Source organism: Ambystoma mexicanum, chromosome 13 (genome assembly GCF_040938575.1).
Source record: "Ambystoma mexicanum isolate Mex_15411 chromosome 13, UKY_AmexF1_1, whole genome shotgun sequence".
Classification (NCBI taxonomy): Eukaryota; Metazoa; Chordata; class Amphibia; order Caudata; family Ambystomatidae; genus Ambystoma; species Ambystoma mexicanum.
The window spans coordinates 537,778,328-537,805,532 of record NC_090938.1 but is presented as its reverse complement, the minus strand read 5'-3'; the positions used below and the strand labels follow the sequence as shown (position 1 = coordinate 537,805,532).

The 27,205-nt window shown below is 47.1% G+C and overlaps 1 protein-coding gene across 1 annotated transcript in view; it reads left to right on the top strand.

Annotated features, from left to right (window-relative positions):
* Positions 1-27,205, top strand: part of MEIOC (meiosis specific with coiled-coil domain) — an 837,366-nt gene that overhangs the window by 113,490 nt on the left and 696,671 nt on the right. The window contains exon 3 of the mRNA XM_069632830.1: positions 26,162-26,266. Within this exon, the coding sequence (XP_069488931.1) occupies positions 26,162-26,266 (105 nt within the window). The remainder of the gene's footprint in view (positions 1-26,161; positions 26,267-27,205) is intronic.

Genomic DNA, 27,205 nt, shown 5'->3' with positions numbered 1-27,205 from the left:
CTTCGGGGCTCCGGAGTCTACTCGCGATACTTCCTCGTGAAGAAGAAGACGGGAGGATGGCGCCCCATCCTAGACCTGCGACGTCTGAACAAGTTCATCAAGGCGCAGAAGTTCCGGATGGTCACCCTCCAGCACGTCCTGGGTCAGCTGGAGGAAGGAGACTTCCTATCGTCGTTGGATTTGGAGGATGCCTACTTCCACATTCCCATCCTAAAGGGGCACCGAAAATTCCTCAGATTTGTGGTCCAGGGGCGTCATTACCAGTTCAAAGCCCTTCCCTTCGGACTACGGTCGGCACCCAGGGTATTCACCAAGTGCCTCGCACCGGTGGCGGCGCAGCTGCGCCGCGAGGGGATTCACGTCTACCCCTACCTGGACGACTGGCTCATCCGCGCCAAGACGAGGGAGCTCGCCATGGTCCACACGGCAAGGACCGTCCAACTCCTCACGGACCTGGGATTCTCCGTGAACTACGCCAAATCCCACCTGGTGCCCGCGCAAGTCGCACTGTTTCTGGGAGCGAGGCTCGACACAGTGTCCCTTCTGGCCTCCCCGTCGGAGGAGAGGACCAGGACCATCTTGGGCAAGGTGCAACGGATGTTGGTGGCCGACGCGGCCAAGGTGAGGTCCATCAAGTCCCTCCTCGGGATGATGTCTTCCTGCATCTACCTCATTCCCATGTGCAGGCTCCGGATGCGCCCGTTGCAAGAATTCCTGGATGCGCGCTGGATCCAGACGACGGGCAGCTTCGAGGAAAGGATCAAGCTCGACGAGAGTTTCCGACGAGCGATACGGTGGTGGGGCACCCGCGCGCATCTGACGGCGGGCATGGACTTCCAGACCCCAGCCCACCAGGAGACTGTGACCACGGATGCCTCCCTGGAAGGGTGGGGAGCGCACACCGAAAATCTGCACGCAAGGGGACTCTGGCTCCCGACGGAGAAGTCCCTGCATATCAACGTCCTGGAGCTCCGTGCAGTGTTTTGGGCCCTCAGGTCCTTCCTTCCGTCCCTCAAGGGCAAGGTGGTGAGGATCTTCACCGACAACACCACCACCATGTTTTACATCAGGAAACAGGGCGGAACCAGGTCCCCAGCGCTGTCCAAGGAGGCGCAGGACCTGTGGCATTGGGCCGTCGCCCAAGGGATTTTTCTGGTGCCGTTTCATCTGGCAGGGATAAAAAACACCATCGCCGACTCACTCAGCAGGGAGCTGCGCTCGTGCCACGAGTGGGAACTACGGCACGATCTGGTGGATCGCCTCTTCCGACGGTGGGGCACACCCCAGATCGACCTGTTCGCGACGGCGACGAACACCAAGTGCCGGAGGTTCGCCAGCAGGTTTCCCCAGACGAGGAGCATGGGCGATGCTTTCTCGTTCCCCTGGGAGGGCCTGTTCCTGTACGCGTTCCCTCCCTTGCCTCTGCTAATCCGGCTCGTCAACCAGCTCAAGAGGTCACGGTGCAGGATGATCCTCGTCGCACCTGCGTGGCCGAGGCAGATATGGTTCCCGGACCTTCTGGACTTGTCAGCGTCCCCGCCGATCAAGCTGCCGGCGGACGCGGATCTACTCTCCAGGGAAGGAGGCGCCATCCTCCACCACGACCCGAAGTCGCTGAACTTGCAGGCCTGGCTCCTGCAGCGCTAGAGTTTGGAGGATACGACATACCGGCCGATTGCAGAGAGGTTCTTGCAAAGGCCAGGGCGTCCTCGACTCTTAAATGCTACGGACACAAATGGAAGAGGTTCTCTGTCTGGTGCCACGCACAGAAGATTAACCCTCTACGGATTACGGCTCCCCAAGTACTGCCATACCTGCTGACGCTGGCCAAAGCTGGTCTGGCACACGCGTCCATCAAGATTCATCTTGCTGCGATCTCCCGATACACCAGAACCACGGGGCGGACGTCCTTGTGGTCTCATCGTCTGGTGAAAGAGTTCATGAAGGGACTGTTCAGATCGTTCCCGCCGGTGAAGGCTCCGGCCCCGGCGTGGGAGCTCAACGTGGTGCTGACCAAGCTCATGGGACCTCCGTTCGAGCCTCTGCACTCGGCCCCGTTGAAGTTTCTATCGTGGAAAACAGCTTTTCTTGTGGCCATCACCTCCGCACGACGAGTGGGAGAGATCCAGGCCCTTTCCTGCAAGGCCCCGTACTTGACTTTCCACGACACGAGGGTAGTGCTCAGGACGCACCCCTCCTTCATGCCCAAGGTGCCGTCGGACTTCCATCTCAACGAACCCTTGGTGTTGCCTGTGTTCTTCCCGTCGCCTTCGTCGCCGGCTGAGAGGACTTTGCACTCGCTGGATGTGGCTAGAGCGCTGAAGTTCTACGTAGACCGCACGAAGTGTTTTCGGAAGACGTCACAACTCTTTGTGAACTTTGGACCTGTCAATCAGGGGAAGGCTCTCTCGAAAGCTCCCATTTCCAGATGGCTCTCCGGCTGTATCATGTACTGTCATCGGTTGGCAAACCGACCGCTGCCTGGCCGTCCGAGAGCCCATTCCACCAGAGCGATCGCAGCTACCACGGCGTTCCTATCTGGTGTGCCCCTGCTGGACATATGCAGGGCTGCTACGTGGAGGTCGACGCACACCTTCACGAAATTCTACTGCGTCGACCGGGATTCCAGGGAGGAGTCCAGGGTCGGCCAAGCAGTGCTGCGCAACCTGTTCGCCTGAGGTGAGCCTGGTGAGGAGGTAAGATGCTTAATGTTGAGTTTATGTGATGCTTAATGTTGAGCCTTTGCCACCTCCCGTGGTTGTGCATGTGTGTACTGCTATGTATTCTTTATTCATGAGCATGTGAATCCATGCCAGACCCCATGCTGGAGAAGGAACAAGTTACTTACCTGTAACTGTTGTTCTCCAGCATGGGTCTGGCATGGATTCACATGCGAACCCTCCCGCCTACCCCTCTGCGGCTCTTCACTTGGTCATACTGCCACTTCACGTGCTTCCAAATCTGAAGATGGCTGCCAGAGGCGGTGCTTAGGTAGAGGGCAGTCATTGGCTGTGGTCAGTATGACGCAGAGACCAGTGATTGGTTATTACTACGAAAGACAGATCAGAAACGAAACTGATACTGGTTTTTTCTTTACCGAGGATTCCCAGCCTGACGACGGGGAATATTCATGAGCATGTGAATCCATGCCAGACCCATGCTGGAGAACAACAGTTACAGGTAAGTAACTTGTTCCTAATCTTAAATCAGATTCTGCGATACTTCCCAATGGGTGCAATGTTATCTGGAGAGCAACCGTCAGAAAGAAGATATTTTTTGGTGGATCATCGAAGTCATTCATCATAAAAGACATGTGAAAGTAATTGGACATTTAAGGAATAATGGATGCTCCACCTGGGTTCACACATCCGAGGATTGAATGATGAGCTTGATTGGACCCAACTGTGAACTAATGATTCTTGACAGTTATTCTGACCCTTGCCTGTGTTTATATCTCTTTGGGCACTCTGAACATGATTACCTTGGAAGACTTGCCGACATCTTATATCTAGTTGCAGAGGATATCAAACTCTGGATATGATTCTTGGGGAAAGTTGGTTCGGTAAAGATTTAATAGCAGCACTGCAGGGAGAGCACGGAATACATGATCTCCAAAACAATCCCGAAGCTGTGTTACCTCTATTACCCAATACAATTTATATACTTTTCTAATACATTGATTCTAATGCCACGAACAGAAGATTTTATGACTTCATTAGGGAGGACTTAACTCCTTCTAATAAGCACAATGGACCTCTATGAGGAAACAGACTAGCCTTGTTCTTCCAAGCTCACTCTGGTTTCCTTCAGGAGATACCAACGCAGATGTGCATTTATTATTCAATTAAAACACACACTCTTATCACTATTAATCTGAAGAAGTTTCACATGATTAAAAAAATCCACCTGGCAAGTCAAGCAAGGTTTCATGAACGTGTGCTGAGTCTGCAGTTAGATAGCTTGCAAGTGAAGCACTGCTTCTGTGAGACAGGTTTAAAAGCTCCATTAGGAGAGCAAATATATATCTGATTACAAATGGGACACACTTACGATACCATGCCAGTGCATTGAATTTAAGGCCTAGTTCTCTTAAATCAGTATAGTTGTTTTATTTTATTTACTTCGTTACATTTTAGTCTGCATTCTTTTAAACCTTTATGACATAAATCTGCTTTTTTCGTCCATATAGTTTAATTCCTACTGTAAACCTGTTCTGTGCATGTGCACTATTGCACTACCTGCTCCCTACCCATCTCTGTTCTGCCATACTTTCTGGCTAGCAGAATTGGAGCTGATGATTGGATCAAATGGGATTATTTGATGCATTTTCTTTTCATGCACTGTAGTAAACAGGGTTATTGCATGAATTCCTTCTTGTTGTTCGTCCAACTGCCAAATAAGGGGCTTCTGATCGATTTACACTACAAGCAAAAACAAAAGGAAGTTCTTTAGTCCCAACAAATCAAACTAGAAGAGAAGTTCCTGAGTTTTCAATACTCTATGCCTCTAAGATTTTAAGCGTTCTCTGCAATTCTAATTTTGTGCTCAATGGGTTTTGGTTCTCCTTCACCTTCTTGTTATGTTCCAGGGGTTGCACATTGCCACAGTCCAGGTCCAGGTGACCGTTGGGAAGAGGCGCTTCTAGATCTATCCTAAAGGCTTTCTTACTCACAACCAATCCCCCCTTCTGGCTACTCTTCTCGTACATCCTCCACATTCTCATTATTTTGGACCCCTCTGTTTCTTTATCACCTTTACAATGATACTGGGCTTTACTCTGAACTCCTATTGCCTCCTTGTCACCTCACCATAGGTTTGTGCCTCCTTGAGTCTACCAGACTGGTAAACCAGTTGCATAGCTTACATGTGGAACCCCCACCTTACCCCTCGCCCCCTCTGTCTTAGCCTTCCAAGGGTATTCCTAGCTCCTCCTGTTCTACCAACGTATCTACAACCTCCTAGTCTGTCACCACATCTTCCTCTGAATGCCCCACTACCTCCTGCTGACTCAGTATTTGACCCTTCTCCTCACCACACTGTGATTTAATAACTTCCTGAGGTTGTTTTTGCCGATGTCTCACTGCTTCCTCTGGTACTCTCTCCACCTTTTTATGATGCACCTCCTTCACTTGATGCCTTTTTTGCTGTCGCATCACTCCCTCCTGTGTCTCCTGCCGTCTCACCACCTCCTCCTGATATTTTGTCTTCTCACTCAAAACTGAAAATAGATTATTGCAAGGCCTTAAAATAATCATAATCCCTGACATTGCTCTTGGCAACCATCCAGACCATTGCTTTTCAGCCTGCAATACCATTAAAAAAGGGGAAAGACCATGTGCATTCAGGGTTGGACCCACGCTAAAGGGGGCTGTTCATCCTCACCTTGGTCATATCCCTTCTGCACTATTCCACATGCAACTCCATACATGTTTCACCCTCAGTGGCTTGCTTGTAGTTTCATGCAAAAGGGATGTGATGGCAGTTAGGCTGTACTCACCCTCAGATTAGGCAGGGAACTTTGTAACCGAGTGTAACAAGGTGAGTCCCTATGGAGAGGTTTTTACTGGCCCATGTTACTCGAATTATGCTTTGCTCCCTGTGCTTCTGGGAGTTTATCAGACCATAATTATGATAATTCTATTGGGGATATCAATCCTGGACTATTTTCACAAGAGATGTCTTACATAGACAATATAGCGAGAATATCCCCTTTTACTCCTGTGCGTTCTGACACTTGGCAGTCTTTGCTGTACAACTTCCCTTTGTTTCTTTTTCTTTGATTGTATGTGAAAAAACAACATAAGTTATTGCCTCCAGGTTTTTGGCCCATATGTGTGCATAGAGGTTTTTGCTATATGCTTTCTTGACCTTCACAGGACTTACATTATTTACTTGGTCCTGATAAAGGCATTAAAATGTACACATATGACCAAACGTGCGCGTCAAACTTGCGTTTATGCACCATCTTTTCCCTTTTCTTAATCTCAATCTTTTGCCACTGCCAAATAAGAAAAACTGAATCTTTAGTAAAAGTGTGAATAAGTATATATTTTTTACCTGTTTGCTGATGAGTTTATTGTACATTTTGTTTAGATTTTGTGATTGCTTGTATTTTCCTTGTTGACTTCATGTTGGTGATTTTGCGTTTAAATCTACTGATTTAAATCTGAAGCTTCTTTTTAAAAGTTGGTTGTTATTTTTGTATATAATTGCTTTCCCAATAGGCAGCGTCTCCCTTGGCTCTGCCCCTGGAGGCCATCTTTCGATTTTCTTCCCAAACATTCAAGTGTTGGAGTCCATCAAAGGATCTCTGCTTCATTTAACATTCTACATACTTTGTTATGTGATCTTCAACGTTTTAGGACATTTCTGGAATCCTCCAGACATGTTCTTTCCTATTGTGGTTGGGAGTCTCTTTACATCCCTCGTGCTCCCTGCTGGCCTATAGAGGTTGCCTTTTCACCCCACCATGGCTGATCCAACGGCTAAGAAAAGCCTTTTCAAGGCATGTTCCACCTGCCACTTAAAAAACATCTATGTGGTGGATCAGCATACTGAGTGTAACTACTGCCTATATCCAGAAAACAACGTCAACTCATCTTCCATCTGGCACTCCTTCTAGAACAAAATACTGAGAGACTGGCACAGGAGGTTGGTGACTTGGCTTGATGAGGGATCTGTGGCTTCCATTCACAGCCATGCTTTGCTCTGACGCAGCATGAGGAGGCGTCTCATTGGAAAAGAATGAAGAAGGGGCATACCACTCCTGCTCAGACTGCCCTGAACAAGGCAGTCAACCTACCAAAGTCCTCACATAAACAGCCTGGGCCTACTAAGGTCTTGGTGACGGCTTTGTTGACGGCTCCTCCTCTGACGCCATAAGCGTTTACGACTCATTTGTCTGCGAAAATGATCTCCGTTGGCGCTCTCTTTGTCGACGGCTACAAAACATATGTCTTCATCTGTTCCATTGATGTCCTCGTCCACCACTTCATTGATGGTCTTGTCAGCTGCTCTGTTGATGACAGTGACCATAAATCCTCTATGGTTTCTTCACCTCCTACCGCCTGACCACAGACTCCGCCCACTTCTGACGGCTCTCTTCGATCCAAACGGCATTTGTTTATGCTGCATCCTTATGTTCCCAATACTGTCCCTGGTCCTTCCCAGGTACCCCCGGAAGACATCTTGCAAAATGTGATACACTTATTTTGAGGGACCGGAAGGTGTGTTTTCAGATGACAAAGGGAAGGAATGTGTGTCGTTGTTGCCGCTCGAACAGACATTTCCGATTATACTGACAGCTTGTGCACCTTGTGCGCCTGCTGTCCCTCATTCAGTGGCTGCGCCCAACCGGTACAACATTCTCTGTCACTGGACATGTGTACACTGTATACTCTCTAGAGTTGCAATTACAGACCAGGATAACGATGGTGCCAGCCATTCCACAGGATCTATCTGCTCTTCCAGTTCCACCTAGCTGGCGCAGCTGCATCTCTCGTTTGCTCCCTCGTCTCCCTACAGAACCCTTAGAAACTGAGTCTGAAGATTATGGTTCTCAGGGTGGGGTCTGTGAGGAACCTGAGGGTGTCCTCACTTCTTTTCCCACTGGATCATCCTCTCAGGTGGCCGGGGAAAGGCCATTTTCTCTTGGCTCCTGACCCTGGAGATGCGAGGGAGAATCACCTAGTTGGAGAGAACTTGGGGAATAGAGAGAGGACATCCTTGGGTGTGACATTGTATCCCTCTTTCCCTTTTCAGTCTGAACCCTCTATCCCCCAAGCCTTTAAAGGCTACTGTCAGCCCTTTCCCCTTTCTTCTTTTCAAACTGTCCCTCAAACATCACCTAAACACTGGGATGAGGAAAAGACCTACTTGGAAGAAACATCCTCATATGAAACAGACACACATATCAACCCTCTTCATTAAAACAGACACATGTCAGCCTCCTTTTGTTAATGCAAACAATCATCAGCCTTAGCTGTGTACTGGAACGAGGAGGAGGACAAAATGAATAAGGCAGTTGGATCGAGTTGGCAGCAGTCTGTGCAGTCGGCACAGTATATTATCCCTATTAGTATCTGTAGCAGAGGAGGAGTCAATCCAACAAAACTCCATCGGACCGCGAAGCAGAGTTGGATCGAGTTGGCAGCAGTCTGTGCAGTCGGAACAATCCTTTTTTTCTATCCCTATTGGTATCTGTAGCAGAGGAGGAGTCAATCCAACAGACCACAAAACAGAGCAGAGTTGGATCGAGTTGGCAGCAGTCGGCAGTCTTTTTTTCTATTCTTATTGGTATTTGTAGCAGAAGAGGAGTCAATCCAACAAAACTCCACCGGACTGTGAAACGCAGCGGAGTTGGAGCGAGTTGGCAGCAGTCTGTGCAGTTGGCACAGTCTTTTTTTCTATCCCTATTGGTATCTGTAGCAGAGGAGGAGTCAATCCAACAAAACTCCAGCGGACCGCAAAGCAGAGCAGAGTTAGATTGAGTTGGCAGCAGTCTGTGCAGTCTGCAGTCTTTTTTCTATCCCTATTGGTATCTGTCGCAGAGGAGGAGTCAATCCAACAAAACTCCACCGGACCGCGGAGCGAGTTGGATCAAGTTGGTAGCAGTGTGTAGTCGGCACAGTCTTTCTTCTATCTCTACTGGTATCTGTAGCAGAGGAGGAGTCAATCTAACAAAACTCCACCGGACCGGGGAGTTGGATCGAGTTGGCAGCAGTCTGTGCAACCCATGTCTGCCGGGGCTGTTGGGTCTGCCACTCGCTCAGTTATCCGATCCCTCGAGATGCCACTGAAAAGCAACCATCCGTAGCAGGCAAGAGGCAAGTAAAGGCACATGTGCACTTCATCTTTGTGATCGCCACGAAATGACTGTTTTTTTTTTTTTTATTGTATCCTGATCTTTAAACCCCCAGGCTATACGAATCCTTGCAGCGACCTTTGCAAACACTTAGTCCCTAAGCAAACAAGTTCTCTTGCCTCCATCTCAGCCTAGCCCAATCTTTCATGTGTTGGCCGCACACTTCGATTACTCGAAACACTTGAGAAATCATTTCCTATCCAAAGCACCTCTGTCCCTTCAAGGCGCAGCAACTGGCTGGCAGGCAGTCAGCCAATCAGGCATACAGTGCATTCAGGCCATTCTCCTCCCTCTCAGACACTCATAACAAGGAATGTGTATTGGGTCAAGTACCCAGCCATTCAACACTACACACTGCATTCATAGCAGTTTCGGGCAGGGCTGTCTCAGTCATTGTGTTTCATACCAGAAACCAGACATCCACAGCAAGAAGTGCATATTGGTCACACACTCCATTCACCCAGGTCCCACCCACAGGGTGTACCCACAACATAGTCACTGGGAAGGCTCCAGCCAGTCTGGCCCAGACTTCACCACAATACCATATATGGTACTTCCACCCAACAGCCTGTCAGGGGGAAGGGACAGAGTCAGGGCTTCCCAGGACTTTGGGAAAACAAGGTAACAGGCAATAGAAAGCAAGAGGCCACAGGGGCCATCTTGATCCTATCAGGAATTAACTGATTCAATGGCAGGGCCTGGGTATCCCAAAATGGAGGATACTCAGAGCACCTGTAAAATTCAGCATGGAGCTGCCACCAGCCCATACCCTGCTCTGTGGGCAACACACAGGTGCCCAAAAACATACCCTAGGGGCACAGGGGTCGTACCCCCACCCATGGGTGCCATACGGGTATCCCATGGGTCTGTACACCAAACCAAAAACAGGAAGAGCTGCACTGCCAGGAGTCCCACATGGACTCCTGGGCAGAAAACAATACAGAACTCAAATGAACAAGGACTACAGGACAAGGACAGGGAGGCCCTGTCCCTCCAATGCATTTTCAGCATCACATCGGGGGCAGAGCAACAGTGAAATGGCTCCTCCAGCTGAAACGTTCAAAAATCTTGTTTATCTTATTGAGCTGAGATTGCAAACGCGCCTCTTCTCACCCCCGGGGCAGCGACTGCGGGCTTCGTGGCTTTGAGCTAAACCGAGGTTAGAGCAACAGTGACCCGCTTCCTCCAGCTGAAACGCCCAAAATCTCGTCTATCTTATTGAGCTGAGATTGCAAACGCGCCTCTGCTCACCTCAGGTACAGTGACTGCGGGCTTTATGTCTTTGAACTGTACCGGGGTTGAAGCAGCAGTGAAACGCTTCTCCCAGCCGAAACACCTAAAAAATCCCAACTCTCCTAATTTATTGAGTTGACAATGCAAACGCACCCCTGCTCAACCCAAGAGCAGTGACTGTGGGATTTGAGTCCCTAAATTGGACCATAGTCGAAGCTATAGTGAAGCATCGCCTGCATTACCTTACATCAAGTGACACTCATTTGAAACATTGGCTTCATCATCTGCCCTTGCCAAGTCGCAGTGACCAACAATCTTCTTTTCTAAGCTCTCCAGAGAGTAATTCAATATAACTACACCATATAAACATCCTCACTCTGCCTTCTGGTTGTCTGGAGACTCACTTTTTGTCCCTCTTCCTTGAGCTTTGCCAGTGATTGTCAGTTACGTGCACCTTTACGCCGACCCATGGGGTGAGGCCAAAATAGCTGCAAACAAGGAAAAACAAAAACGTACATTGAGATCTACAAATCCTTTAAATATGTTATATTCATACAACCTCTGCAGTGGGCTCCTACAAGATGATCTAAGGGCTCCGGAACTAGACCGTTCCTCCCTTGAGAAAAGTTGATTAAAGCCTGGAAAGTGGAAAAACCAGGCATGCTCATCATGGGTAAACTTTGGCAAACAGACAAATTGACTAACACTGCAAGCAATACAGTAAATAAAAAATAAAAAACAATTTCAAGATGCCGGAAAACTTCACACAAGTAGCTAAGACTAGAATGGATGTGGAACCTTCATCTGCCCATAATTTGGAACCCACTTTCACTGCGGCAACGCTGAAAGCCAAAATCAATCACTGCTTCCCAAAACAGAAAAGCCTCAGCCTGGGAGACATAAGTCAAACAGGTTTCGACAGAGACCCGATATCAAATAATGTGGCAGATAAACAGTCTCAAAATCTTGGAGGATAGTAGGAGGGAGAGAAAGAATAGCAAAAAGTGAAGTCTTTCCTGGCTCATCCTCTTCCCGCCATAACAACTGTGCTCGCAAACAACCAAACTGAATGAGCAGTCGCGGAGAAGACGTATAAGGACGAAAGACAGCTTTCAAACAATAAAAAATATCTTAACCAATCAAAGACCCAAGATCTGGACCACTCAGAAGTACACAAAGTTAACAGTAAAACACTATCCGCCCTGAGATTCGTCCTGAACTCACTAGTCAATGTGTTTGAGTTGGTGAAAGACTAAGTCCAGACCCTCTGGAGCACCCTGACGCAGATGACCATAGAAATGGAAAAGTGCAAATTAGCTGTGGTTGACATCCAGACAGTCTTAAGTTTAAAAATAGCAGACGCCATAAAAGACCTGCAAATAGAAGCAATTAAGGAAACCACGAGCATTGGAGAAATGCACAAAACCTTCAAAACAATGAGCCAGCACATCCTAAGAAGGAAAGCTGAGCTCTATAGAAGAAAAATTCATCCTATTTTCATCAAAAGGAGGCAACCCGGAACTCGTCACAGAAGCTGTCATATATTGCAACCTAGATGACACACCGTTGTCAGAATCTGTGCTTGAAGAGTTCATGAGGCTTGCCCAGATAGATGATCCAGGTGTTGTGACAGGGAACCAGACAAATCAAATCCTCCCACCATCCAACATCAAGGAAGAAGGACTTCCCCTCAGACATCAGGCACATCCAAACAAGAGCAGACACAACCTCAAAGAGACAAGTAGTAGTAAAAGACCAATAGAACGGATAAAAATATGGTGCCACCTTTGGATGGATCATCTGAACCAACTACATCATCAGCAACCGCTTTGGCAATGTCAGACAAGGCAAAACAGCAAAGGAAAAAGAAAATAAAAGGGCCAAAAATACTTGCTTCTTTAACAAAATATTGCTACCTTCAAAAGAAGAGTCAGACATCGGCACACGAAAATCGGACACAAATAAAGGCTAGAGAGCACCTACGTTATACAGTAGACCAAGCAGTGCAAACAGAATGTAATCAAATCCTGTCTGAAACGGGAAACTAAGCAATAAACAAGATAAATGAACAGAATGGGCCTCATTAGGAGTGTTGCGGTAAGGCAACAACAGCGCCGGTAGTGCTACCGGCGCCGTTGTTACCTTGTCGCAACATTCCGAGTTTACTTGCGGGTGCCTCTCTGGACGCCTGGTCAGACCAGGCGTGAAGAGCGGCACCCGCCAGCAGACTAGGATGGTAGCAGCGGTACCGTTATTAACAGTACTGCTGCTCCATCCTCCCCATTCCCATTGAGCCCTATGGGGGCTCAAATGGGAATGGAGACGGACCGGGTCCGGGTCCTGCGAATGGGAATTACCGGGCCCTCCAAGGTCGGAATGGCCCAGTAAATTCCCTTTTGCGGGACCCGGACCCGAGTTTGGAGGTAGCAAGAAGAATGCAATGGAAAGACCAGACCACAATCAACGCAAATAGAGACAATCCCTTTGCCATTCCAATATTGTGGATGAAAGGTTCAATGTCTGGAAGGGCCCAGAAAGCCCTCAACAGAAGTACTCTCACATTCATTTGAAAAAAAAAATACCAGCACTATATTTTTTTTTCGTCTCAAGATTTGGAATATGTGCGTTTCCCATCCATAAAACATGAACCTATTGTTGAACTGGGATTTGAAATCGTGGGTAGGTGCAAGAGCATTGATGGATGCCAGCTGTTACCTAAGTAAAGTCGGAATCACAGTGTCGGAATACCTTCCTAAACTAGAGCACATAAACACATGAGAGATAGAGTTTGAAGAGACAAAGGAGTCAAGATTGGGACATAATAAGCACACCAAAAGTAATAGTAACATCCAGGGGGTAATAGAGGAGAAAGTAGAGGGGATTTCTGCTTTAAAAACAAAGATTTGCCCTCTATTACCGGAAATAATCACTCTGGTCCTAGTGAAGCTGGGACTAGCGAATGAATTTCTCTAGCCAGAGAGGAGATGAGTGTGGTATGTTGGAACACATGCGGTTCTAGCTCATTTAAAGACCCTAATGCATGGGATTCTGTTTTTTTGGTAACTCTGATCTGTTTCTTCTTCAGGAAACATGGCTGATGAGATGTTTTGGAGTGGATAACTTTTCAACTTGCAACCAACTGGCACTGAATGAGAAGGGTGGTCGCCCTTCGGGTAGCGTGCTAATTGCCATCCGTAATTCAATCATGCCCAAATCTTTTCTTATCAGCAATGATTTTCCTGGAATCTTGGCTACTGGCATAATGACTAAAAATACTATCACTCCTTTTAAAATAGCTGTCATTTGCATATATTGGAACCCTGCGACAACAAATCAGTCAATCTTTCTACAATCTTTGATGTCAGTGCTCTTTACTATAGAAAAAATGCATAAATACTTTACACTACTAATTGCAGGTGATCTGAACTCGCAATGTACCCCCAGCAACACACAAAGTTTAAATTCAAAAGCAGGTCAAATGGTCAAATCGCTAGCAAATGTAAACAAAGGATGATTGGGCACTAACAATGGCGAATGGGAACATTGAGAATGACAATCCCTCCCCCCCCCCCCCGAGACTCACCTGGAAGCAGGGAGTGAAAGGCTCCATCATTGATTACATGTTTTTATCCAATCTGCTCTTCTCAAAGTGTGCAATCAGCCAGTGACCATGACATGTCAGTGGCAAAGTTTGCATTGCCACACAACAATAAAACAAAAAAATACACAACAGAAATAGTTGTCAATGAAAGTAAGAACCGGATCAGAAAGTTAAGAGATGTTCTTGTCCTAAATCAAAAGATCAAACATTACTGGGTCACTGCAACTGACTCAGAAATAAAAAAGCTATGCACAGCAAAGGGTTTTGTCAGATTTTCTGTTTGAACTTGACCCAACCAAACCATGGAAAATAGAGAAACATCCCAAATACAATCATGCATATGATAGAAATACTGTAGAAAAAAAGGGGCCTTGAGAAAATCCATTTGTTCTCTGCATTTAGAAACTAACATGATACATCATATATAGCCAAGTTACAGTCCCAAAAAAATAATTATAGAAACTGGTCAAGAAGCCAAAGACAGCTACACCTCCAAAACGATGGAGAGGTAATGCTTAGCTCTTTGCAGCAGAGTAATACAAGAATCTATAGGACCATAGTAAAAAAGCTATATGCCCTTAAAGGAGTGGTCCAGGGCAATGTCGTCCCAGAAGCAATATGGTGTTACTTCTTCAGCAATTCATACAAGAAACCCTCAGATGAGGTTTTCAATATTGATGGGAATGTTTCCTGGCAAGTCACCATAACAAAAGAGGGAATAATAGAGTTGATCAAGAGATCATCTTCTTGAGCAGCTGGTCCTAATGGACTTTCCAATCAGATATTGAAATCCGATATAGACCCGTGGTCCACAATCCTAGAAAGACTCTTTGGGGAAATCATTAGACGGAAAATTCTTCCTGACTCATGGACATGAGCAGTCGTCATTTTGATATATAAGGTCAATTGGACGGATCCTAAGAACTATCGCCCGATTGCCCTTCTGGATGCCGACAACAAGATCTTTGCAGGGATTATACTGAGGGAGCTGGAAGCATGGACAGAAAGCAATGGAATCCTATCTAAACATCAATTAGAATTCCACAAGGGTATGGCACCTCAACAAATGGCCTGCTTATTAGTATGGTATGTGAGAAATCATGGACAAATGGGGGGCCTATCCTGTATGGAGCCTGGTTCGACCTATCACAGGTGTTCAACACCATTAATGGAGAACGCCTGTCGACTAAACTCAAAGCGTGGGGAATAACCATGTCCCCCCTAGTAATTATAGTCTTGCTTCAGAGCTCATCAAAGCTACAAGTTAGACTAAATCTGGAAGGACACCTAACCCAGGACATTACCACAGAAAGGGTAGCCTCCCTCTTATTTAATTTATACCTAGCAGATCTGGGAGAGGCTCTGGGTCCAGCTGCCCTAAATAGCCCAAGAGTGGGGGGGTGGGTTAAACTGGATTGTATATGCAGACGGCCTGGTCCTCCTAGATAATGCACCAATTGGACTCCAGAGAATGCTAACTGTTCTGGAGATCTGTGCCAACATAAATGACCTATCCATAAATCCAGCTAAATCCCAAACTGTCAAATTTAAAAGGCCATACAGACAATCTCCGAAATTCACTTGGAAAGTGAATAAACAGTTCCAATTGTCAATGAAAACACCTACTTGAGCTTCAAACTGAGGACTTTTCCCACAGTGGCTGCATTTGAGGTTGTCTTAGACAGCAAGACGGAACACCTAATATGCCAGATGAAAAAATTGCTTTTCTCTTTCTGTCGCTTTTCTCTTCTACCCCTTGAAAGGTTCTACAAATCAAAGGTAATTCCATCTCTATGGTGTTGAAGTCAATCCTATGACCAAGCACATAAACTGGGCTTGGCGGAAAGGTCAAATATGGAAGAGAACTCTTGGCTTACCCATGAGCCTTCCAATCTACAGCCTAAGATATGAGCTAGGCCTTCTATCTATGCAACTACAAGTAGATCGGAAGGTTCTCTCCTTGTTAAGGTCTATACGGCTCTCCCGTCCGGGATCCCTTCTTGAAAACATCAATACAGTGCTAAACAACCACTCCAATAATTTTCTAAACAGTCTTGCCTGCAAAGCTCGCAAAATGCTGAGATGCAGTGAATATACAGAACATAAACTCATAAATAAACCTCAAAAACTCAAAATGATCACGTTTGGAAATGATTGTATTAACACCATATCACAAGCTCGAAATTCTCGAGTTGCTATAGCTTTATCAGAACTAGATAAATCGAGGGGCTATCTTGCCAAGTATCTTAGGAAGTTTCCGAGCTCCACAGGTAGATCAAACTTCCTAAGATTTAGCTTAAATTTACTACCTACTGGTAAAATAAGGCTGATCCGTAAGCAAGTGTTCCAACAGAACACATCCTGTACATTTTGTAAAATGACTATTTTACAGACCCTGAAACAGATCATGATGGAATGCACCGGTACCCAAGAAACAAGAATCAGATTCCTCAAACTTTTTTTTCATCGAGAGGAAGGCCTGCACATAAATGATTTCTGGGAAAGATTGTTCGCAGGGCATGAAATCTCTCTAACCGTTGAAGTGTTAAAAGTGCTGCAAACATTAGATTTATTGTTATTTTAACATTTTCATGATTTATCGATTCAATGAATTGTCTTCTATTCTTTTTATTCTTATTTTCGATCTACTTTTGAACTTGTATTTTTAAAGTTTGGAAAAGAATGAACAGTTGTCATTTCTATTCCTGTGCTGGACATTTGGGAGGATAGGCTATTAACAATGAAGAACCACTTTACAGTTTCTCCGGAGGACAGCATAAAAAAGAAATACAGGGCACCAGATAGTACCCCTAAATGCCTAAAAAACCAGTCCAGTCCGAATTCTGTGGTCTCCGTGTCAGCTTGCAAACGCTCAGCCAATCCTTATTTTCTGTGTGCTGTACCACTTGATAAGGAAAGGAGAGAACTGGATGCTTTTGAAAAGTGCTCTGTAACTACTGTCCACTATGACTAAGCCGTCATATCATTGGCGATTCTGTCCCGCCAGGATAGATAACTGTGGTACAAGCTGGGCCCCATTCTAGATTTCTTGCCGGGCGGCAAAGCAGAGACTCATGAGGGTGAGTCTGCTTCCGACTATGCCATCTTGGTTGGGGGAATATCGCTGACACTAGTTTTCCACAGATATGCAACAGTGTAGATATGCCTTTCGATGGCTAGGATCTCTTCGGGAAGAAATTCGATGATACCCTGCAGGCCATCAAGACTGACATCGACACTGTCTGGTCTTTGGGTACCCTGCAGCAACACTGGTAGTCCTTTTGTTCGGGAAATCCTGTTTTTTTCAGAACCAACAGAAATTATAGGCCATTTTATCGATCGCAGTCGTATCGATCTAATACATATTCATCCGGAGACCACTGCAGAGGAAAATGCCAGTCTTACTGGGACAGCCTAGAGGCGACGGGTCTCCTCCCAAGCGAGAGGTCAAGCCGGTAACCAGGCCTGACCAGGCTGCAAGCCTGCCCCTCCAGTTCCACTTTCCAATAGGAAGGCATCTATCCCTTTTCCTCACTGAGTGGTCAAACATCACCACAGACAAATGGATGCTGTTCTTGCTCCAACACAGTGACACACTAGAATTTCAGAGCCAGCCATCCAACATTTTGCAACCACAAAGGTGGAAAAACATCTTTGAACTCTTCGACGCAAAGTCCTTACCTTTCTCTCCAAGGGAGCCATAGAACGCTTTTCACGCACCGAGTGGGGCCAGCGAGTTTATTTCAGGTATTTCCTCGTGAGGAAAAATCCTGGTAGTTGAAGATCAATTCTACATCTTCCTCTACTGAACAAATTATTCTGATCCCAGAGTTTCAGAATGGTCCTGCTTCAACACATCCTCACCCAATTTCAAAAAGGGGATTTTTTGTCTTCGTTCGACTTGGAAGAGGCGTCCTTCCAAATCCCTATTCATCGTCACCACAGAAAGTTCCTTCTGTTCAGAATGACAGGCCTACACTATGGGCCTCATCGCGAGTTGGGCTGTATTCCCGGCTATAATACCGCCGACTGTAATAGCCCTAGCGCCGACCGGTCGGCGGTATTACCACCGGATCACGGGTTGGGCCTGAACGGTAAATCCCCATTCCTGAATGGGTCCATTGGATCCCTATGGGGAATTTTCGGTGCTAATACTGTGGGCTATTACAGCCGGCTGTAATACAGCCGAAAACAGGGATTTTCACCTCCAGAAAAAAGCTGGAGGTAAAACAGCCGATTTAGTGCCCAACTCGTGATAGGGCCAGCCCTTAAATGCGGCGGTAATACCGTTACCACCGCATTTAAGGGCTACAGCCCAACTCGTGATGAGGTCCTATCAGTTCAAGGCCTTAACCTTCGGTCCCAAGTCCGCTCTAAGGGTTTTCCCAAAATGCCCGGCCCGAGCGGTTCTCACCTTCTAGGGGGCGTCCACGGGTTTCCTTTATCTTGATGACTGGTTGATCAGAGCTTCTTTCCTTCTTCATGCCATGCGTTACACCAAGGCAACGATATGCTGTTTGTCCTCTCTGGGATTCACCATCAATTACAGCAAGTCCTACTTAACTCCTTCCCAGTAGATGCTGTTCATGGGAGCACAAATGACAGTTTCTTGCATTGCTACCCTGTCGACAGACAGGGTAAAAGCCATCCTTGCAAAGACCAATCTGCTGTTGCGGAAGCAAGTCACGTCAGCTCGCCCTTTGAAATCTGTTCTTGGGATGATGTCATAGAGATACAGTTAAGTAACTGGTTAGCGTAGTACAACGCAAGCATACCCATATTGGCAAAGGTGAATTTGATGTCCAAGTGGCAAGAGAAGAGAGGACCTATTACAACTTAAATTCCAAATGGGATCTTTATATAGATCAATACATTCATATCATGATAAAATTGTATCCATTTAACATATGTAGTCTTCAAGACTGGACTATTGCAATGCATCCCAAAGTACCAACTATATAGACTCCAGGTTGCCCAGAGCTCTGCTGTCAAGTTGATCGTTTCACTATCTACGAAATCCCCCATTTCACAACTCCGCAGGGATCTCTACTGCCTTCCAGTGCAGCAGAGTTATTTTTAAGACCCTCAGTTTGGTTTTTAAGTGTGTCCACGGTTTGACACCCTCAGAAATTGTGACTTACTGCCCTACCTGATCCCTTCGATCATCTAGGAAACTTTGGACCATGTATCTGGAATTCGCTACCACCTGACTTGCGCAGCATTGATGCTTTACCTGTTTCCCCCAAAAGAAATTAAAACTTACCTCTTCGTATAAAAAACCTGCAACATTTTCTGTTCTTTTTTCACCTGCACACAGATGCAAACTCTGCTTGGATCCATGTGATATGCGCTTTATAAATGCACAAAATCAAAGTCAAATATTGGACATTCATTATTAAAATAGTGAAATATAACCATTGGCAATATTTTTGAAAAATGACAATCAAATAGACTTCAACAAAGGATCTTTAACAAAAATTCAAATTAAAATAACATCAACAAGATCCAATTCCACATTTAAGCACCAATCAATGCAAGCGACCAATATATGTGACAACAAATACTACAAAAATGCTATAACATTAAATCAGTACATTTCTAAATCTAAAATGTCCCAAAGTATATCTTTTTGAAATTGGGCATAATCCACTTTTAATTTGTAATTTCATCTCTTTTTGTAAAAAAAACAGACACCATGGCTGTGGAATTTCCCGGTCATACCATCATGGGGTTAGTCAGCCATAAAGCTTAGGCTTTCTGAATTTAAGGTAACAAAGGGCCTTCTTGTACATTTGGTGTGCTAAGCCGCAGTAGGCACTGCAGACCAAAACAAATCACATGAGGTAGTAGTACAGTTCGGGGCTCACCAATGAAAGTGCCGGCTCTTGATTGTCCCACAGATACCACATTATTCAGAGAAAGACTAAGGCCCTCATTACGACCCTGGCGGTAAGTAAGCTACATTACCGCCATGGCGTAATTATCGTTTACGCCATGGACCGATGGCGTAAAGAGCGCCATATTCCGACCCATCGCGCACGAGCATTACGCCATGGCGGTAATGTAAACTACGCCATGGCGTAAACAGCCTTTACCGGCATCGAATGCCGCGCTGGGTGACCTACCGCCACCCATCATTGCGCCGACCGTAATTAGCGGGCACCGTAATTAGTGGTCACCGCAAATAAGCGGAACCGGAAGTAGCGTCATTGCGGCGGAATGGGAAAGAGCACAGCGGCCATCTTTAAAAACACAATCCATTGCCATCCTACCCAACCACACTACATTCGACCCTGAAACCCTGTGAATCCCATTACCCACCCATTTCCTCACCTAACCATGCCAAAAGTTGTTAAAAAAGCCTGCGACAGGCACCGGCAGGACCGCTTCAGTCGCGAAGAACTAACTATGCTGGCAGAAACGCTGCAGGAGAAGGCAGACGTCGTCTTCTCATCATAGATGACGAGACCAGCCATAGCCCGGAAAAAAGCAGTATGGGAACTCGTTGCACAACGCGTCAGTGCCGTAGGTACCACCCCACGCACCGCCAGACAGTGCCGCAAAAGGTGGGATGACCTCCGGCTCCGAGTAAGGGGCATACTGTCAGCAAACCATAACCTGGGACTGGCAACTGGCGGTGGAGCAGACTCCCCACTGAAGATGCAGCCATGGGAGGAGACATGTGCCTCATTGATCGGCATAGAGTGCATTGAGGGAGTCGGCGGAATGGAGAGAGGAGCCCCGACATCAGGAGACACAGGTAGGTGCCTCCAATTCAGCCTTGCAAAACACCCTGAATATCACTTACATGGGAATAACAATGTCGCCCCATATGGCAAACGCAACACATCAGCAGAAGACCCACACCCTGCACACATGCAGCATGTACACTCTACAGCAGGCACACACATTCCTGCATGCTCAACCCACCCAAAAGGGAGACAACCTGTATGTCACGGCCTACAAAGTCCACCATCTATCCATCTAAACCATGGCACTCATCACAATGCCTGCTCAATGTCCGCTGAACCATCAATAACACTTTCCCTCCTCTGCTCCACCACAGGTTCACACTCGGACACCGGCAGGGACGAGAGTGGCACCAACCCAGCCAAGAAGACCAGGGCAGAGGGAAGAGGCCACCAACCATCCACCTCTGCTGGACCCATGGCCAACCCACAGCAGGCCAAAATTCCTTTTGCCGAACAGCCCAGGGCAGCAATTCCCTCCGAGGAAAGGGACATGATGGCACCCACGGCAGACCCACAACCACTGCTGCCCACTGAGGGGATCGTGTCTGCGGGGAGCAGTACAGTCGGGGAGACTGCAGCTATCGCAGCCTGTTCTGACAGCAATGTGGCGAATGGGGATGATGACATGGAAGGTCCCCCCAGGAACCCAACTTACCTCCCCACACCTGTCCCCATGTAGCCTGCATGGACAGGACACACGGGGGCAAACCCCTGGAGGTTCATGGCCAGCCACTCCAAGCCCAGTGGGAGTAGGGGAAGAGGGGAGTAGTCCTATTGGGCCTGCAATTGCAACCTCCATTGTGCCTGATTTCAGCCAGGTGCTGGACCAAATATCAGCGAGGCAAGAACTGGCGTCAATCCTAACGCAGCATGTTGCTGATTGTGGAGGTGCCAGTTCAGGCATGGAGAGGTGTGCTGACAGCATCAAGGCAGCCATCCAATCAGCAAGCACGAACATATGCACAGAACTAGCCGCAGTGCGGAATATGATTAGTGAACTGATACGGACAATCATGGACACACGGCGTACCGAGCAGGCCGGTACCTCCTCAGCTGCAAGTTCGGCCCCGTCCGCAGGTCATCCAGGACCCGGAGGAGTACAGGCAGGGGGGCCCCAGGTTCCGGGACAGGGGGCTGGCAATAGTGCCCGCCCAGTGGACCACTAAAACATTACCCACTTCACCACAGGCACTGGCACTCCTTTGCAGGGATTTCTGGGGGGAGGGGGGATTGGGTGTGTTGGGGTGTTCAGGGGGGAGGGGGGATTTGGTGTGTTGGGGTGTTCAGGGGGGAAGGGGGATTTGGTGTGTTGGGGTGTTCAGGGGGGAGGGGGGATTGGGTGTGTCAACTTTTCAGAAGCACAATACACTTTTTCGTTTATCACAAACCAAATGTGTGGACATTGCTCATTGTGTATGTGTGCTTTATTGTTGTACAGTCTACAGTGTGCATATACCAGACACACACAGTGCCCCAAGTGCCGTCCACATGTTACACGCACACGCTGTGTGTGCTATAAGTATTGGTCAATGAGATTCTGATGCATTTCACGCCCCTCCTGTGCATCGCTGCCTCCTTGAGGTGCTGCCCCATCCCCACCCTCATCATCCTCATCATCAGGTGGTTGCAGTTCTGCGTCAGGGGGCAGAGGCACGTTACGTCTGACGCACATATTGTGTAGCATGACACATGCCATGACGATCTTCGCAACCTTCTCATGGCGGTACAGGAGCCAGACCTGCTGAGGCAGCGGAAACGTGCCTTCAGTAGGCCAAAGGCCTGCTCTATCACCACACGGGTACGTGCATGGGCACGGTTGAAGTCCTCCTCATGCTGGTTCTGTGGGTTCCGGACTGGTGTAAGGAGCCACCTCTTCAGGGGATAGCCTGCATCACCTGTAAATGGGCAACAATGTATGTGTCAGGAATGAGATTGCTTTCTGAACATGACGCGCCACCATGCCTTGCATTCAACTGTTACTTTGCACCAAATTTAGTTGTGCTAATGGATTCACACTATGCAACCGGTATATGTTCATGGCTCTCATGTACTGTTTTGCATGCCAAGACACAATGCAGGGGGGACAATTGCCTTGTGAGTGCCCATCCACTGTGTCCGTTCAGGCCGTTACTTTATGTGACCTGGCACGTGTCCTGTGAGGTCAATGCTCACATGATTGCAACATTGCTGTCTGGCTCATTATGACCCCAGGGAACAATACTGGTGTCAATGGGGGGAGTTTGTGGTTCTTGCTGTCTGTGTAGTGGTGCATTGATGTTCCTGTCCGACATGTGCCTCCTTTGTGCGCAGTTATGGGGGACAGGCCTTTCAGTTGATGGTGTTTGGTGACGTGCATGTAGGTGCGTTCCTTTGGAGTCAATGTGGTCACATTTCGTACAATGCACTTGCAGATGGTTGTGTCATGGTTGGGGTACACTTTCATTCACATGTTAGGGCTGATTAGATCAGGCATCATGTATACAGTTGTCAGATGACGTGAGTGCTGCCTCAGGGTATGATCTGGCTACTGCTAGTCGCAGCCATGTGACATATGCATCACCCCCCCCCCTTTCTGCCAGGTGAAATATGCATTGGTACGTCGACCACCTACACACTTCGCATTTCCATGCTCATGACATTAGACTCACCGAGTAGGCAGGATCTTGGGCCTGCATGTCGCTCCATGTAGCGTGGTATTGTGGAGTTCCGAAGGACCATTGAATCATGGGTTCATCCGGGGAATCGGGCACAACAATGTGTGAAGATCCTGTTGGAGTCGCAGACCATTTGCACGTTGATTGAGTGAAATAGTTTACGGTTGCGGTATGGTACCTCCATGGCATGTGGGACCACCAATTCAACATGGGTGCAGTCGATGGCACCAATGCAACCAGGTATGCCAGCTAGTGCATGGAAACCCACTTTGTGGTTGGCAATCTCCTGGGCAGACCGTGGCAATGAGATGTGGTCGTCTGTGTGCTTGAGGAGGGCATTGAGCACTTGGATCAGTGTACGTGAGAATAATGGTTGGGATATGCCATGCAAGTGGCCCACTGTGTGCTGGTAGGTGCCTGTGGCCAGGAAGTGGAGCACGGACACGACCTTCAGTAGGGGCGGGATGGCGGTGGGTGTTTCTATCATGCTGACGATGCACATTGTCTATCATGTGCACAATGTTGGTGATGGTGTCCCGGTCCAGACGGTACAGGGTGTGGATCTGCTCTGCGGTGAGGTTGAATGGACTGGCTCTGATGCGTGGGATTGGGGGCTGCCTGCGTGGTGCCACTGGCTGTGCTGGTGGGGCTTGCTGGCCCTGCCTTGCCCTCCTTCTCCTCCTGCGTCTCGTCTGTGCAGCTTGTTGTTGTTGCAGTTGTAGCACTCGCATTGCTATCAGGTCCTCTAGCCCCAACATTGCTAGTCCTATTGGTATCATTGTGGAGTGTGACTGGGGCTGGTAGGGGTGGGGTGTGCTCTTTGTGCACTGGCAGAGTCTGTATTGCCTCCACCTGTGCTGATTCTGTGCACCTGTGGCAGCTGGGAACACTGCACATGGCCATTTACGGTTGGTTCGCGATGGCGGAATTAGCGCCATGGCGGTAAGGTACTTTACGGCCTTGGCGATGGCGTTAGGGGCATGTCCGCTTAGTTTGTGATCTGCGTAGCTTTGCGCCATGCCGGTATTTACGGCATGGTGGGTCGCGCGCGCGCGCGACCTTGGTGCTGTTAGCGGCACCGTAAACTACGATGTCGCTAATTGCACTTTTGCGGGTCATAATCGGACCTAGCGGAAAACGATGCCGGTATTCATTTACTGGCATCGTTTTCCGCTTACCGCCTGGGTCGTAATGAGGGCCTAAGTTTCGCTAAGGGTATATAAGGGAGCCCAGTTAGACATGCAGATTTGGAGACAAGAATTTAATAGCGAACAAGAGGAGGCAGAGAAAAGAGGAGGCAAAGGACTGAATGGTGCAAGGGAGAGAGAAAAGCAGAGGAGGATGAGGCACATCCAAGAAGAGAGGAGTAGTAACATCAGGCAAGAGAGGAAGGAGAGAAGGAAGGAATCCATCAAAAGAAAGAAGAGGAACATGAGATGTGGCAGAGATGCGAGGGTAAAGGACTGAGGCAAGAGTCGAAAAAGCAGAAGGGCAGGAGAAGTAAAGACACCTGAAGGAGGGAACCAGCGAGCAGAGACAAAGGAGTCTTGAGGATTGCGTTTAAGAATTAAACCCAAAGGGTGCTCCTGAGGTATAACAAGAGGCTGCCAAAGGGCATGACCGACAAGGCACAAAGGGACTAGGAAACAAACGCCAATACTGCTTTGAGATTTATAGAAGCCATCAAAAGCCTTGTCAGGAGGGAAATATTCCCTGGTGTACGACTGTTTCTGAAGAGTCTGACGACTGGCTTCTGTTAGATGACTCAATGGTGCCAGGTTGGTGCTGCCCTATAGCAGATGGCGGACAACCAACACAACATCCTTATGTATCTTGCGCCAGCCAAGGAAGGCCTGTAACCAAGAAATAAGTTCTCAAGAGCACTATAAAATCCCAGAGACTCTGAATGACTGTTGATTCTCGCAGGACAAGGACCCAGATCCAGAAAGAGATGGGTGGTCTCTGTATTGGGCTACTAAAGGAAGTAAAGTGGTGAGCGATACAAGCCTTGTTATGTTTTATGATTCAAACCTTGTTGTTTGTTTTACTTGTCCCCATAATCAATGTGATACTTACAACAAGAGACTAGAGAACACATCATTAGTTTCGAGGCATATGTTGATGACTTGGCCATCACAACACACAGCAGCTGTATTGCTGAGACCTGCAGCCCTTTCTGTTCTGCTCCGGTGAACACAGAGGAGCTCCATTTGAGTCTTGCTGCCCTGCCTATTAGGCTGCCATGGTTGCAATCCTGAAATAGCTAGACTAGCTGCAGGTCTAGTTTGGCTACCAATTGTATTGTTGTTTCATAACCTTAAAGAATCCAATCTGGATGGGAGAAGCAAATCATTAATGTTATCCCTGGCTAAAATCAATGATTTGCTTCCCCCCATCTAGATTGGCTGGCCAAATTCATGATGTTTTGCAGATATTAGTTCCTGGGAATGTTGGTAAACTCACCCTGCAAAATGTGTTCTAGTGGAAATAACACATCGATCCACCTTCCATCTATGTTTTGTTACTTACATTGGTGAATAAATGCGGACGCACACAGTGTTACCATGAGGTTGGGTATCCTGGTTTATTACATGTCCAGAAACATGGGTGGGGTGTGTTGTAGGGTCAGCAGACTTTAGGCAGATAGTCAAAGTTCTACTAACTTTTCAAAAAGACATTCATGTGGTTTAATGATAAACATGTGCATAGAAGACTCTGTTTACTAGGGGTTACCACTCCGACATCGGGGAATATTCAATCAAGCATATGAATATATAAAACATACCAGTGCTGGAGAATTATATTTATAGCTAAGTAACTTAAGTTTAATAAACATAATGGCTCTTATACTTGTAGTCCATAGTACCAATTACACCATAAAGACCTCCCTCAAATTCCCTATCAATGTGTCCTATATTTGCCTAGACCCAATTAAATGTGCCCTAACTGGTTCCTAAGCCTTCCAGGATCGGCGCTGGAGTGGAACCATGAACAAAGTAATAGACTTTTGCTTCCCCGCCAACAACCTTTTGTTGATTTGTATTTTTTGTTTTGCAAGGATTCCGAGTGAAAGAAGTGAATATGGCAGTGAGACAGACTTGTATGGACTGGTGTCTAACATACTGGAAGAACCAGATAAGTCACAACAATTCTTTACTGATGGGTGTGTTTTATGTAATGATTCTTGTTTTCTTTACTTAATAATAATAAAGTAATTTAAAGTGAACCGTGAACAAATGGAAATATTTTTCTGTGCTTATCAAAATGTCAGTTTTGTGTTCAATGCATTATGCTAAAGAAAAATGTATCTCGGCAAGTAAGATTGGCATTGTGATTACGTTTAATGAACACTACAAAATCGTTGCATACATGATAGTTTAGAACACATTTTAACTAGGTTTCTCCTATGTTCCATTGCCCTTACCATATACTTTGTGGGATTTCTCTGTCTATAGCACTGAGACCGCAGAAGCTTCTTCACTGAGCAATGACGGTAGTATTGAAGGTAGCGCGTGTGCTTGGAAATCATGTTTTGAATGGATTGTGTCCTCCAACGTATTCCTCATCCTTGATATCTCGTCCAGCTTCGGCTGCTTTCGGAAAAGGAATTCTCGGCAGAGGGCGCCGTGTGTCAATGGCGTCGAGTCGATATCCCTCGAAGGCCTCAGTCGAGGGTGATGTCATTGGGTGTACAAGTAGCACACGCGGCGCCCGTTTGCTTCAGTTCTGTTTTTCTGCAAACGTTATTGCTTCAGAGACTCTGCGTGCCTCGTTAGTATTGGTTTACTGCGTAGTTCTTCCAAAAAAACATTGACGACATGTCTTCGTCATCAACCCCGATTACACCTCGTTCGGGTTTAAAAAAATGCAGAGAATGCGATTCGAAAATGTCCATCACATATACACATTGCTCGTGCCTTTGGTGTTTGGGGGACGCCCACGACACGGATTCCTGCTCGAAGTGTCAGGCAATTACAAGTAAAGCCCAGCGAGAAAGGAAGGGAAAATTGCAGGTAGGCTGTAAAACTAAACCTGATGGTTCCTCGACCATCGAGTCTGTAGATAGTTTTCTTCAACGCGAAAAAGACAAAAAGAGATCAAG